Source organism: Notolabrus celidotus, chromosome 4 (genome assembly GCF_009762535.1).
Source record: "Notolabrus celidotus isolate fNotCel1 chromosome 4, fNotCel1.pri, whole genome shotgun sequence".
In the NCBI taxonomy this organism is placed as follows: domain Eukaryota; kingdom Metazoa; phylum Chordata; class Actinopteri; order Labriformes; family Labridae; genus Notolabrus; species Notolabrus celidotus.
The window spans coordinates 12,450,551-12,466,034 of NC_048275.1; the positions used below are offsets into that span (position 1 = coordinate 12,450,551).

The 15,484-nt window shown below is 40.1% G+C and overlaps 1 protein-coding gene across 2 annotated transcripts in view; it reads left to right on the plus strand.

The window, feature by feature from the left end:
* Window positions 1–15,484, plus strand: part of parga (poly (ADP-ribose) glycohydrolase a) — a 33,999-nt gene that overhangs the window by 14,140 nt on the left and 4,375 nt on the right. For both annotated transcript variants that reach the window (XM_034682374.1, XM_034682375.1), the window contains exons 10-15: window positions 5,163–5,242; window positions 5,360–5,420; window positions 6,197–6,272; window positions 8,695–8,842; window positions 14,655–14,733; window positions 14,827–14,935. In XM_034682374.1, the coding sequence (XP_034538265.1) occupies window positions 5,163–5,242; window positions 5,360–5,420; window positions 6,197–6,272; window positions 8,695–8,842; window positions 14,655–14,733; window positions 14,827–14,935 (553 nt within the window). The remainder of the gene's footprint in view (window positions 1–5,162; window positions 5,243–5,359; window positions 5,421–6,196; window positions 6,273–8,694; window positions 8,843–14,654; window positions 14,734–14,826; window positions 14,936–15,484) is intronic.

Consider the following 15,484-nt stretch of genomic DNA (forward strand, 5'->3'; position numbering starts at 1 on the left):
TACATGTAGCAGAAAATGAAGTGTGGTGCAGGGTGGGATAAAAACAGTCAGGATCTCTGACAGTGGTGTTCTTTCTCGCAAAGTTAACCGCAAATGTATCCAGAAATGTGCGATTTTTATTAAAGATATAAAACAAAGTGGTAGACTTTGATTGAATACCTCTGTGTTCATTCTCAGGAAGCTAAACTGATTTCCATAAGGGGGCACTACTGCCTTGAAAACCCCAATTACATGAATCCTGTTACTTCTCTGTACTCCTCCTTTACTCTGTGTCCAGCATGTTTACACACGGTTACATTAAAGTTTCTCTTTCATCCATTGGGTCACAGCTAGATGAACTTTCTATTAAATCAGGCTGTTAAACCCAGCTGTAGCTTGTTGTATGTTGTGTGTTTTATTATCAAAGAGCACATTTATTCGTTTGTTTTTTATAGGTAGTTCTGAGATAACATTGTGTGCTGTCACCTTGTAGACTGGAGGGCAGGACCGTGGGCTGGGTATCTCATCAGACTCCCTGTTTTTTTGTTGTGTGTCTCTCTGAGTGGGAGGGTGGTGGAGAGTAGGAGTCATAAATTGATGTTCTCTGTTTCTACCTACTCAGATGCAGTGGTCTGTTAAGAAAGCTCAGGATGGCTAATTGAAACAAATTGACTGATAGATGTTGTTAAACAGCACACCTGTCTTTCTGTCTTGGAGGCTTCTCATAATCTTGACGTGTCAGAGTTTTGGAGTGGAGGGAAGTGATGCATGAGTGCAGTCAGGCTTGAGTTTGTCAGTGCAATGGTTGGTGCTCTCTTATATCTGGAGCACACATTTGCTCTAATCTTGTATTGCACTCAGCTCTTCTGTGGTCCCCTATAAAGGTCAGCTTCTTCTACATTAGAGAGAAAAGTAATCATTGTTTCTGTCTTGTTTTATTTCTGCTTTAGACATTTGATGTGATGACTTTCAGCAGATGTCTCACTCAATCTAGCAGACATTCAACATATTTTATTTATTTCTATAACAGCTGACACGCTTGTTAGTAAGTTGAGATGTGTTTGGATAAGCTGGGGTGGGTAACAGAGTTATAATGAGATATATCAGCCAGCTCTGTTATCACATTTGTGTCCCTATAGGCTGCACTCCACACACTGGACATACTCCAGATATCACCTCAACCTGCTTTTTCTTCAGTTGTTTAAGGCCTGACCTCCTCATTTGTGATCTGTGGAGCTTCTGGTGTTTCCCTTGAGATACAGAAGACGTAGGTTTGGTGAAACCTTGGTAGAATAGTGTTAACATCATACATTTTATATATGAATATTGCAGAGCCTCAGTTTCACAGCAAATCGCTGCTGTTGGGTTGAAACATAGACTGTATATAAAATCATCTCGCTCGGCTCGAAGTGAGGCTGCCACAAAAACTGCTCCTCCTAGAGGCTGGCTGCAGTATAGGTCAAAAACTCTGTCTCTCCCATTCATTTTAATGGGGCTACGGTCAAACTTTAAAAAATAAATACACTTCATATGAACATTTCTCACATCCGTATGCTGTGGTGACATGTAGTTATTACTGGACTGTTTTGTGTTTAAGGCCTCTTTTTTCTGAAAAGTTTCTTTAAAAAAAACGGGGTTTTACTTCCGGGTTTGCTTTGATTGACAGCTGCCGTATAGAGAAACTCTGTAGGACTTTGGGACGCTATGCTGTAGGGCGGAGCTTGTTACTGTGGAAATGCAGAAATTCCTTACTGCGCAGACTCTGGCTGCAGAAAATATACAAGATGTCAGCTTTCTGGAGCGGGATATTTTGGCTTCAAAACCTTACAATAGGAAAAGGCGAAGCGACGCTGTCCATTATATATACAGTCTATGGGTTGAAACCTCATATCTCCAAAACTACAGCTTTTTTAAAATTATTATTATTATTATATTTTTGGCCTTTTTGCCTTTATTGTATAGGACAGCCGAAGAGAGACAGGAAATGTGGGGAGTAGAGAGTGGGGGAAGACATGCAGGAAATGGTCGACCAGCCGGGAATCGAACCGGCGACCCCTGGGATGAGGAGTGTAGCCTCTGTATGTGGGGCGCTTAGACCAGCTAGGCCACCAGCGCCCCAAAACTACAGCTTTTCAGTAAATATGAAGAAGGAAAAACATGTCTTTTTAAATAACAAAACACTGAGTCACAAGGTCTTTTGATGCTTTCATTGGCTGAAATATTGTAATGCCCACTGACCGGCACTAAAAGTGACCAGAAATATTAATTTTTGAAAAAGCAAATAAATATGAAATAAGGCACACCAACATTTTGCTACTGTGTTCTTTTTAAAGGCCAGCAGGGGGAGATTTGACAAGCCCAATTGTAGGAAACCAGAGTGGAGAATAACTCTACATCTCAGTTGATTATCACCTCAATGGAAGCTTTCTCCTAGACATGATGGTCCCAGTGGCAAGTTTGAACTCTTTTCCAAAACTACAAGATGTTTTCTGAGTGAATAATGATCCAATTTGGACTAACGTAGATAATAAAGCATGATATGCTGTTGGATGTGTCCACCTGTGATTGACAGGTGGATGCAACAACAGCCTGTCATCAAGAACAGAGACATAACAACATGTATCCCATCTGCTGTCCCAGTATGGTCACTTCTGGTTTCAAAGAAAGGATGGTGACAGCAGAAATGCTCAGGCTTTGAAAGGAGGTTCACAAACAACTCCATGACATCACATGACTAAACCTTTCGCAGCACATTAAAGGTCGGTTTAGCACCATATAACTTTGATGGTACTTGTAATCCCAGTGAGTCATCTGCTCTCTCTCGGGGGTCGAGCAGTATCGTTCTATGAATCGCAAAAATGGTCACATCAATGAGTGATTCACTACATATTCCCCTCCTTGAGCTCTCTCGTTTTATCTGCGTCTTAATCGTACTCTCACTATCAGTCATCTGTATAGCTGCACGATATCTGCCTCCACATCAAAACGTTAGTATCAGGCTAAGTGAAGAGGCCTCCGTAATAATGTAAGCATCGATTCCAGTTGCAGGGCTGACTCTTTCAGACCCATGACAGCTCTCGGTTGCAGGATCTTGGCTCTGCTTTCACCATCAGCATTTCTGCCAGCAGCGAAATACAGGAAGGAGAAAGAGGGGGAAAAAAAAACACTTGAAGATGAGACACGACAAGACAACCAGTGCAGTCTAAAAAAAGGGCCCTGGATCGTTACTGGCCCTCTCCCTCCTCTTGTAATTGAGGGAGTGTCCGGCACTTTGCTTATCGCCGACTGTAGCGCTCTGTCTTGGACACGTAGAGCAGCAAGCAATCTGCTGATTGCTGTTTTGGCAGAACTGTCAAGGTTTGTCCTCTGCTAAGTGATGGATAGATTCAGGGGGGGAGGAAAGATGGCAGACATATCTCTTCAGCTTGTGTTTTTCTCTGTTTGAAAAGATAATGACACAGGAAGCCTTTTTAACAGTGAAGTTTACAATAAAAGCTCATTATTGAGAAATAAAACCCTGTTTTTATTTCCAAACTAAGCCACCATGACAGGACCTACCTTAATGTGACTAATTGGTGAGGTAAAGCTGTCAGAAACGATGTATCCTCATGCACTTTGTTTATTAAGTAGTGTTACAGTGAATACAAACAACATAATTAATAGGACTTCCCAGGAAAAGGAAATATCTGCAATTTATTTTATGACTAAATCCTTCATAATGAGTTTCCCTTCTGTCTCCAGTAAAGTATGATTTGTTCCTACTGGAAATCCACCTGTGTTATTTCATAGCAGGGCTGCCCTCCAGGCTGCATTAGGCCTAATTGACACTGACTAAGGGGACTGAGCATGAGGGGGTTTCCAGAGCAGGAGCAAGGCTTTGTGTAAGGAATTAAAATTGCTTAGAAAAAATGAATTCAGTATGCAAGATTGTATTGAATGAATTAGTTTTTTTCCATCCTGATGGACTTATTTAACCTGTTTTATTGAATTCACCCTTCATGATTTCATTTCTTTACTTTTCTTGGCCAAAAGTGTCAAGAGGAAGAGATGAATGCTGAGCTGTGATTAGTCATCAGCTTAGATTGCTATTAATGGAGGGAGATAGTCAGTATGGGGTGATTTAAGCGCTCTCTCTCTCTCTCTCTCTCTCTCTCTCTCTCTCTCTCTCTCTCTCTCTCTCTCTCCCATTCAATTTCAATTTTTCAATTCAAAGGGCTTTATTAGCATGGAAAACATACGTAATCATTGCTAAAGCTTAAAAAGAAATAAAACACAAAATGACAAACAATTACAGAATAATAAGATTAAATGTTAAACTAACAGAGCTGTATAGAAGAAAGAAATTATATGAATAATAATGATAATAAAAATAAAAATAACAATAATAATACTAACAACAACAAAAAATAATAATTACAACAGTAGTACTAATAACAACAACAATAATAATAATAATAATAATAATAATAATAATTTCATTTATCTTTAACAGATGACTATAGATTATTTACAGAAATGTAAAATTAAAATATAAAGATTTAAAGAGGAAAGATGTACAGGTCTGTGATGTGTGTGTACAGGTCTGTGATGTGTGTATGTACAGGTCTGTGATGTGTGTGTGTACAGGTCTGTGATACAGGTACAGGTATGTATATATATATATATATATATATATATATATATATATATATATATATATATATATATATATATATATATATATATATATATATATATATATATATATATATATATATATATATATATGTGTGTGGTACAGGTCTCCCTCTTTCTCTCTCCTCCCTCCTCCCTCCTCCCTCTTCTCTCCATCCACCCTAGTTTTTATATGAACCACTGAGAACTGAAACACAGCCCCGGGCACTGCCATTGTATGTAGGATGCAAGTTGATGGGAGAGATACCATACCAGAGTAGAAGCTTGACCTCACTCATGACATGCCATAGCATGGTTGTGCATTGAGCCACAGATAATGACTGAGTGTAACATTCCTGCCTGTTGTCTGCTGGAAAATAAACACTTTTATTTGACATTAAAAGAGCTGTATGAAAAAATGAAACTTTGACATTTTCTCTAAAGATTTAAATATGTACTACTTAACAATATCAGGCCCCCAGAAGTGTTTCATCTTGTGAACTCAGATTCCCATTTGCTTTCTGTTTCAGGATATTTGATGGCTGTTCGTCAAGAAAAATTGAGAAGTTGAAGACTCTGATGTGTTACTTCAGGAGAGTGACAAAAACAAGTAAGCTTTGAAGATGTCCCACATGATGTTGCAGCAGCTGGTTCTTTGCAGTTCTTGCCCATAATTTTGCTGTTGTTGAACATTTCTGACTTTGATTTGTCTACTTTTTTTTTCAAGAGCCCAAAGGTCTCATCACATTCACAAGACAAATGCTGAGCAATTTTCCAAACTGGGAAAGGTATTTCTCTCTGTTTTATTATCGTGCAGATTTATTTAATTTAGTTAAATACATTTACAATAAATTTGATTTTTAATATCCATCCAGAGCAGTTTTTTTCAAATAATGGGTCAGAAAATGTGAGATTAAAACATGTCAAATAGCTTTAAAATTAGATTTCTCTACATGATAATTAAACAATTCAGAATAGTATTGATGTCCAAAAAAGGACCACTCAAAGACTTGAACACATCAGAGCATCTTGACAGCAAATGTAGGCCACCATCACCATCATACATCTGATGATCTCTCTCTGCCATCAGACACAATAAGAGCTGCATTCTGGTAATTGTTGGCCATTTAGCAGGTGAGATTAAGACTAAAATTAAGTGGAAAGACTTCCTGTTCATGCAATTCAATTGAAGATGTCCTCATAAAAGCTTCGAAGGCCTATCAGTGTCCAAGATAAAACTCAGACTGTAAACATTAACGCTGCTCCGCACAAAGCCTTAACAAACCTGCAAGACAGAATATGAGTGAGATGAGATCGGTAGTAATGCTCCTAAAACTAATGCTGAGTTCCAGTATATGCCATTATTTGATCAAAGAATATGGAACATTAGATGAGTTTACTTGCAGCACTTCCCCCTTGGAATACTAATTCACCCCACATCCAGACAAACGCTACTTTCTCAGAACTCTGCATCTTTTAGGAGAAGCAACATTTCTTGAAGCATGCTGGGAATGACCCTTTGATGAATGAGTAACATCCTTTCTTGCTACCTCTTTTACTCAAGTTCCCAGACTCAGCTGACACGGCTGCATATCACCCGTGAGGGGACAATTGAAGATGATGGATACGGGATGTTGCAGGTAGGAATTACTTTATAGGTTATTATCCAATGCCAAGTTGAACTAGTTATTTAATATGTTGTAACAAATTTCCCTGCCAGTGTTCCCATCACTGTAAAATAATGACTTGTTGTAACAGGGGCACCAGGAATTGTCAAACTCTTCTCGATCAGAGAGACCGCTTTGATAAAGCCTGCCTGTTTTTGAACTTGTTGCCTCGGTTTGGCTGAACAAACTGGACTCCGACCAGCCCATTATTTTCCTTCCAGCTTCCAAAAGTCAAAGAGACTGTCCTCTCACTACTTTTCCAATACCTGCATAAAATCAAAAATGTGTTGTATAATTTGTGTGCATATCTGTGAAGGACATTGGTTCTATGTCTGCATTGATTCACCCCATCTCCCACTCCCCTTGGTGTTCCAGGATGTCTGGTTGCATATTTTACGCTGGGTGACAGCTGATGTATACACTTGAGTAGCTCAGAGAGGCAAGGGGTGGAGGAGAAGGCCCAGGGGTGGGGGTTGCGGGAGAAGGAGGTGCACAGAGGAAAAGATGACGAGGGTGAGCCATCTCACTTGGGCGACCCAGTGGGCCAGGAGTCCTGCAGGCAGATTGATAGCTACCTCAGCAGGCCGGGCACCAGCTCTGTGTTGACTTTGGATAGGGCAGAGTGGGCTGTCATTCTGTCAGGGGGTGAGATTGAAGGGTGAGGGGGTTGAGGGGAGGTGGGGGTGAGGGGGTGAGCCAGAGAGGGAGGTGAGGAGCAGAGCAACTGGTGAGAAAACATACACACATGCTCATACAAACACACTGACTGTCACACATTTTGACGTAGCTGTGGGCCAGTGAGCAGAACTCTTCACCCCTGACAGCCTGTTTAAATAGCAGCACTGTGATTGAATGGGCTGTCCTCTTATCCATGCCACAAAAACAAGGAGTGTGCTTGCATGGCATCACATCAAAATATTTCTTCTGTGGTCTCATAAATATTTTTAGCTTTGCACCTCAGCCCGTGTTCCAAACACTGAACTTTCGGACAATGTTTCACACGTCTACAGCCAAGAGCAAGTCAGTGGTGTTTGAGCAAAATGTTTCCAAATGGTACATTAACAACATCACATGCTAACATGCTCATGTTGAGCGGTTGTAAGGTTCATCCTGTAACTGTAAATAGAGATGGATGACTAACACTACCTAGCCTGGTTGCCCAAAAGTGAGGCCAAGCACCCCTACAATGGGCGCTGACATACTGTGTGATGATGTCAGTTGGAGCCAGAGTCTCTATATTAAGGGGTAACTATATTAACCACTTACACTTTTGTTGTACTTGATTTCACCCTCCGGTTATGTTCATTCCTTTGGAACAGCAATAATGTTCCTGGGTCAATTTGACCCTGGGCATATTCAATTATCCAAAAGTGTAAGAACCCAAAAAAATCTCAAGGCACATTTTTTAAAATCTAATTTCTAACTCCATTACTAACCATTTAAATCACGATTTAGTCCATTGATGTTCTTTAATTATCACAGATCATGGTTCAATGAGGATAACTCACTAATTTTTCACTTAAATTAATGTTAAAACTTTTTTAATGTACATTGGGAAGTCCTAAATCTAAATACAATAGTTTTACATGACAGAGATTTTTGTTTATTTTATCTTAATGTTTTATTTTTTTTATTTCTATGAAGTGATGTTGATCATTAACACGACTCCTCTTCTGTCACATGCTGCCCAGATTTTTAAGCTGCATTTAGCTGGTTTGGAAGGCATATTTTGCCTAATATAGACTTTAAACAGGGTCAATTTGACCCGCAACATAACAGGAGGGTTAAGCTATAGATGTATATATGGGACAGATTGTGTGATCATTAAAGATAGTGTTTTTTTCTGTTCTCTTGTACTGGCTGTCAGTTTTGGGATATGTTTTTTTTCCTTGATTCCTTGATTTTGCATCACTTTTCTTTTCAATATTGATGATTGTATCATTTTTTAGGTTTATCTGTTTACATTTCCTGTTGCATTGTTTTCTACAATGTCCAGATTAGATTATTCGCAAGCAGGAAACGTTGCAGTGATCTTCAGATATCCATCTGTGTTAAATGACCCCAGAGGATGACAGATAATAGGCAGACACTAATAGAGCCATTTGTTCAAATAATTAAAATTACAGACCCTTCTTCTTGCATTGAATGTACAGAGCAGGGGGCATTATGTATGTAAACTAGACCCTGTAAAAATACAGGGTCTTGTTTATTACTTGCACACTATGCTCACACTGAGTTCATCAAATGAGTCCCAGTCCATTGGAAATTATTCAAATGGACTGGGGCTGAACTTGTTTATTAAAGCAATGTTTGAGAGCAGAGGAGCAACATATGATGATATAACTCCTGAGAACGGTTTGACTCTTAACTCCTCTGTTGTCTTTAATGTCTCCAGGTGGACTTTGCAAACAGGTTTGTGGGTGGAGGTGTAACAGGACATGGACTGGTCCAGGAAGAGATCAGGTTCATCATCAACCCTGAACTCATCATCTCTCGCCTCTTCACTGAAGCTTTAGAACCCAATGAATGCCTCATCATCACTGGTACAAACAAACACACACACACAGACAATTTTCAGTGCTCAGATCTTACTTTGCATGGCATTACAGATCATCCTGCTCACTTTTGACACTTTCCTTATGTAACCTGGACCTCCATGTTTCAAGTTTGCATTCTTCTTTTGACTCTGTCTTTTCTGACCTCTCTTGTGGTTTCCTTTTCTTCTCTTCATTTTTTTTTTGAAATATGAAAGAAAACAAATATGTCAACAAAGACAGAATTGTGGTTTCAGATTCAAAAAGATGTCAAATACAAAACATAAGACATGAGGTAGAGTACATTTATAACCACTAATTCATATGAATTCTACCAAAACTTCAAATTCAGTATAAAGCTCACTCTAAGCTAATGACAAATGAAGCACATGACCTTTTAAACAATGGGCAATAGCAGACAGTTGGATAGTAAACAGTGTCTGCCTTAAGTCATACTTATTCACCAAATCTCTTTGTAATGTCATGAGTTGAGTCTCTGTGAGAGTATCTGCCTTTGTAAACTCAGGATTGCTTTCATTTTTTCACAAATTATGTATTTGAAGTGTTTTTTTTTCTCTGAACATGATGTTGAGCACACACTGCTTCCACTACTGGGTTTTAGACAGATGGGTGAACACCTGCTTTTAGCTTCAGGCTCCCTTCTCTAGGAGATACAGTTAGTTGCATCCATTGAGCAAGTTGCTGCCCTGGGTCAAGAGCTTTGAGTATACTTGGGTTTTTTTGTGTACCAGTGACATGAATGACTTTACCTCAACAAGTATCAGGTCTCAGCCTGAGTGACTACGAGGACACTTGAGAACTGACCCAGAGCACTGTAGGGGGGATTACTAACAGTTGAACTGAGAGCCCGTAAAGGACACTTGAGGTGGAAGTTAGGGACGTCTGAGCTGTTATGGTTCAGAATAAGAATGGCCAAATTTATGTACGCATACATATTTGACTCTGGTTTACAATGCCCCGTATGTACAGTCACACATACACCTGCTCCACTGCAACTGAAACTCTGAAAGTGATACTCTGATGAATTTATTATTTACAATTGTTGACAGTTTTTCAGGGTTTGTTGCCTCACAGTTTTAATAATATATTGATGCAAAAACAGGGGTAACATGTCACGTTTCCACCAAATCTTGGTTGGACTTTCCTTCTTGAGGGGAGCTACTTTGCAAGGGATTAAAAGGTTCCTCCAAACCATTTGAAGCAGCTAAGATTTGAGAGTGCCGCAGAGACTAAGTGGGATCGTGTTTGTGATGCGTCTTGCCATAAATCAAAAATCAAAGTCCAAGGAAAGTTTTCTATTTGTTAACAAAACACTCAAAATAAATCAATACCAAAAAAGATCTAAATAAACAATGATAATGCCGATGACGGTGGCGGTCAACAAAAAATATTCAACCCCACTCACCCTCTTTGTATACAACCCGCCACCCAACTGAACAAGCAATTAAAAGGTAAACCACACCCATGAACCCAAAACTGGAAATGAAGTACACCATAAAAAAGGAAATAATCATGATTAACGAATAGGACATGCAAATCAACATTATGGCCCCTACACCATTGCTGCAAAGATTTAGAGAACTGTAAAATGGACTATGGACATGTGAAGTCTTCTCAACCCTGCAAATACTAAATCAGAATCAAAGGAAATACAGCTATTGTGATGTTTCTCAAACATGTACACACACACACACACACACACACACACACACACACACACACACACACACACACACACACAGTAATGTCCTTAAACACACACAGATATTAGGACAGGTTATTTATAGGGTTCCACCCAGTTTAGACTTTCTGTGACATTTTGCTCATTTACCCTCAATTTGCAGGAAATGGAGCCAATGTAGAGCAGACAGACAGCGCGCCTCTGCTGCTGCTGCTGCTGCTAACCGTCAATTAGAATCTTGTGGATTGACGGTAACAGGAACCCAACATATTTTGCACATATAAGACTACAAAAGGGAAATTGAGCCAAAGTGGAGCTGGGAATTAAGTTGGCTCTCCAGTCCAGAAACCACACATATATCAGTCTATCCTCTGTGCCTTTTACTTAGTGTACCTTAAAATTGGCTAAACTAGCATTGAGCCTGTCTCTGAGACATTTTCTCTCGTTCATTGAGCCCTGTGTGTTTATTGGGCACTGTTCATTTTTCCCCCATCCTTCCATCCTTTCCGAAGGTAAATCCATCGCATCGATTCGCTTGGGACTGCCCAGTTATCCTTCATTTCTCTGCAGCAGTATTGCTTTATTTTTCAACCTCCAACTCACTCTGCCTCGGTCAACTTGTCTAAGTCCAGCTCCTCCCCTCCTCCTCCTCATCCTCCTCTTTTGGCCATCCTACATTTTTTCCTGCCTCGCAGCTGTACCTCGCCCACCACCGGTCAAAGTAAGGGCAAGCACAGATTACAGTCATAGAGGCTCGATACCGTCGGCCGATGGGAAATCACTGCAAAAAAGATCAGAAAGGTATTATTGTAGGGTTGTAAAAATCAGATGTATAGATAGTTGAAGTGGTGTTATTGCACTGGATGATTTCTTGTCTTGTTGCCCCGTAACCACACTTTGAAATTGCCTTTATTCTCTCATTAGATAATGAGTTTCCAGCAACACATATTTTTTATTGCCATTAAACAAAGACTTAACATAATCTTGCCCGGGAAGGTTTTCCTGTATTTCAGAGGAACATTAAAGGAGCCTTAAGCTTCAGCTCTGGTGACACAAGCGCCATCATTTTCCAGTTTGATATATCCATTTGTTACACACGAGATCATTCATTATAACTTAGCTGTGCATGCAGAAACACAGATATAAATGATGCTCCTCGATGTCTACTTTTGATTGATCCTGTTTGGTGTATCCTTCTTTGAACTTGCATCAGAGAGAAATGTAAATACAGATTAAGCCCCCTGAGCTTCTCCTTCAGCTCCACATCGTTGTTATGATTTAGTTTAAAAGCAGAATTTTTCAAGATTTGATGTTAGAGCCTCCAATCCACACTGGTAATACCACCAACAAGCACAAGCATCACCTGTTATGATCAGTCGATGTTAAACATTCAGTCTGTCGACTTCTATCGTATTCATTACCCTCCTGCTCAGTCAGCCAATCATTATCTTTTCCGTATGGCGCCATGTTGTCTTCTCTGAAACTCCCGTCTCTTCCAAGTCACCTTCAGTGGTTAGTCATCGTCTCCTTCCCCTCCCTCCCATCATTCTGCCCCCCCTCCTTCTTTCCCTCCGCCCCCTCGCCACTTAACTTTATTAGATTTAGACAGAAAGGAATTTATAGCCCAACTAAGGTCATTCCTCCTCTAATGGAATGGACCAGCTACGCCATACATTCATTAAAACCTTGCAGAATATTCCTTGCACGTGCGCAGTGCTTCCTCTTTAAGTCTCTGTTTTTAGACTTTTTGTATCCCTTTCTCTTCTGTTTTTTTCTCCTGTCTTGTAAATCATATTCCCTACCCTTTAGTGGTGTGTAACCGTGATCCTCCCGGTGCTTTTGGAGCTCGGACTCTACATTCATTTTTATCCGAGGGCGTTTTCTGATCGGAAGGTAGAGGGCCACAAAGTAATCTAGTAATGGACGCCTGTATGCCAGGAAGCTGTCATGGTTAGTTGCCATAATAAATTGGATGAAGGTGAAGGAGGAGGAGGAGGAGGAGGAGGACAGCTCTTGATGGAGGAAGTGATATGGGGAGCGTGATGTTTGACGTTAGGAGTCGCTAGTGTCGTAGAAAGTGCCTCATTTGAACGGCTGGACCTGGACAATGATGTCCTTCTTGTTTGCTTTGCCAAGGCTTTACTTTACAAAGAATCATAAGTCTTGTGTGATGTCATTGTGGGGCTGGGCCCTGGCTCCATTACAGGCCATTAGCTTGAGTCATAGATTGTCACAGAAAGGGACAAAAAGATAATAACTCTTATCTGATTTAGTTTGTTTCACAGTTGCAATAATAGTACAACTTGCACCACGTTCAATTTTACATACGTAGAAGCAGTGTGTGTGTGTTTGTCCTTTTCTACAAGATCAATTTTGATTGGACACTTTGATCATCTCGACAGTAAGGAGGTGGAGACTCACATCCTTACTGGGGGGGGATTCTGCTTTACACCTACAAACCTACGTCACTTTATTTCATCCTTTTGTATCAGGAAATGCAAAAGATGCTCTTGAAACTAGGAAGGCAGTGTTTGACCAAAGCTGCAACCTAGTGATGTAAAATGAAGCTGATGTGGAAGTGCAAAAAAACTGCAGTTCCTTGAGTGTCCACTTGAGACAGGCTGCAAAACCCAGGATTAACAATGCCCATTTTTATAGCAGAAATAAAGACTTTTTCAACTTGGTTCAAAAACAGTTTGCGTCAAAATCAGGGGTTCTCAAACTTTTCAGCCTGCGACCCCCAAAATATAGGTGCCAAAGACTCACGACCCCCACTGTCCCTCAAAGTGATTTAATGTGGCTTCATTAAGCTGGTCTGCAGAAAATTAGCCCACCTATATGAGCATGTGGCTGTGTTTCCTTTGCCATTATGAATTAACCTGCTGCTACTGATGCTTTTGATAATGAACTGTTCACTAACTCTAAACTTAGGAGTCATCTGGCAAAAAGAAAAGCAGAAAACTCATTACACTTTATATTTTCAAGGCTTTTATTTAAAGTTTAGCTACTATTTTTGTCGATATTTTTTACTATAATGGGTAAAATGTACTATGTTAAGATAACTTGAAAAAATAAAACATTCTGGAAGACCTCTCACGACCCCCCATTTGTGACTGGCGACCCCCACAGGTGTCCCGACCCACAGTTTGGGAACCCCTGGTCTAAATAGCCCCTTTCTCTATTTGTTCACACTCATAATTCATCTGTTTAGAAAACATTAAGACATTAGGACTTTCAGATTTGTGCTAAGTTGACTGACAGATGGGAGCAATGTATCTATTTGTCAGGAGATTAAAAGGCCCACCTTTGCTCCACTTCAGAAACCAGAGGGTGACCATAACAGAGAGTACTTTCATGTTTCATACAGTCCGCTGTCTGACCCCCTCTTCATGTTTAATGACTTGACCCATGTATTTGAAACACATTAAACAATCTGTCAAACAGTTGTGCTAAATTCATATTTGTAAGATTCTCCATTCCCTGTTGACTCAGCTAGAGAACTCTCTTCTTGTATCACATCTAAACTCTGGCAGTTCATGCGGTACAGCAGAACTTCAAAGTCTCCCTTAATGACATGTTTAACTCCCTTTCATTGGATTACCGTGTAACTCTCTCAGACCTAATGCATAATGTATGGGGCTGTTAATATAGGCATCATTTCAGAAGTGAGCGCTGCTGTATTTGTAATGATGAATGATGAAATCTTTCAGCTCTAAAACTGAGCACATAGCATTACACATTAGAAAATAACCATTGTCTTGGTAACAAAAGTGTGTCACCCTCTCAGTTAATGGAGGATATGGTTATGTTTCATATTCAATAATTATTTTGCAAATGTGGCCAAGGTTAGCTTCTTGTGTTCGAACAATTTCTTCCCATTATGGTTGAAAGCTTTTCATTTCAAAGCCCAAAGCGGATTACTTATTAAATCAATGGCCTTTATTTATGACAATCCAATACAAGTTGATACTGTGTACCCACATGGGGAGCATAGAAAGCACAAAATTTGATTTGAGAAACAAGGCGCTGAAACAGATTTAGCCCTGCTGTGTGCTCTGACTGCTGAATACTGTGTGTAATGTCATTTCATATTTCTTGACTTTCTTTCTTGCCCTGCAGGCACAGAGCGGTACAGTAAATATTCTGGATATGCTGAGAGTTACAAGTGGAAGGAAAGCTACAAGGATGAGACTCCCAGGTAATTTTACTACACAGTGCTGGTTTAGAAGATGGGAGGACCTTTCCAAGTTCCTCTCAGTTCAGTCTCTGATTGTTTTTCTTGCATTTTCAGGGACGACTGGCAGAGAAGATGTACAGAAATTGTGGCCATTGATGCTCTTAAATACAGGAACTTCCTTGAGCAGTTTTTCCCAGAGAAGATGTCCAGAGAACTCAACAAGGTGAGAGAGGTTCCTAGTCTGTATCAGGACATGAAGCATTTTCTTTAACAAAAATGTTCTCTTCATCACCCTGCAGACAATGTTATTGTAAGAAGCTGACATATATGATGATGACTGTAATGATTTTTACTCAGATTTTGTGTTGATAAACCTTGATATATTGTCAGGTACCACCTGCAAAGATATAGCTAACTGCTCTTGGTAGACTTGGTAGTCTTTCACCAGTGCTACCATAGACTGTTAAAAAAAAAAATGTAGTATCCGTGACGTCACCCATCTGTTCCTGAATGCTGTTTTGAAGCAAATCGACGGCGGCAGCCATATTGGAAATGCGGAACTTAACCAGGCAGAGTGTGACGTAAAGAGGCGGGGTTTGAGCCTCTAGCCAACAGCTATGTGTTCCTGCCTGTCAGTCAAGTCAGTCATGTCCTTATTTGGGCAAAAACTCGTAATCTTAATATCTTCTGAACCATCACGTTAGAAAAAAATCCACCCCTCATACAGTGTGTGCCGATAGAGACATTAGCTACGGAGAGGCAAGCCGTTTTT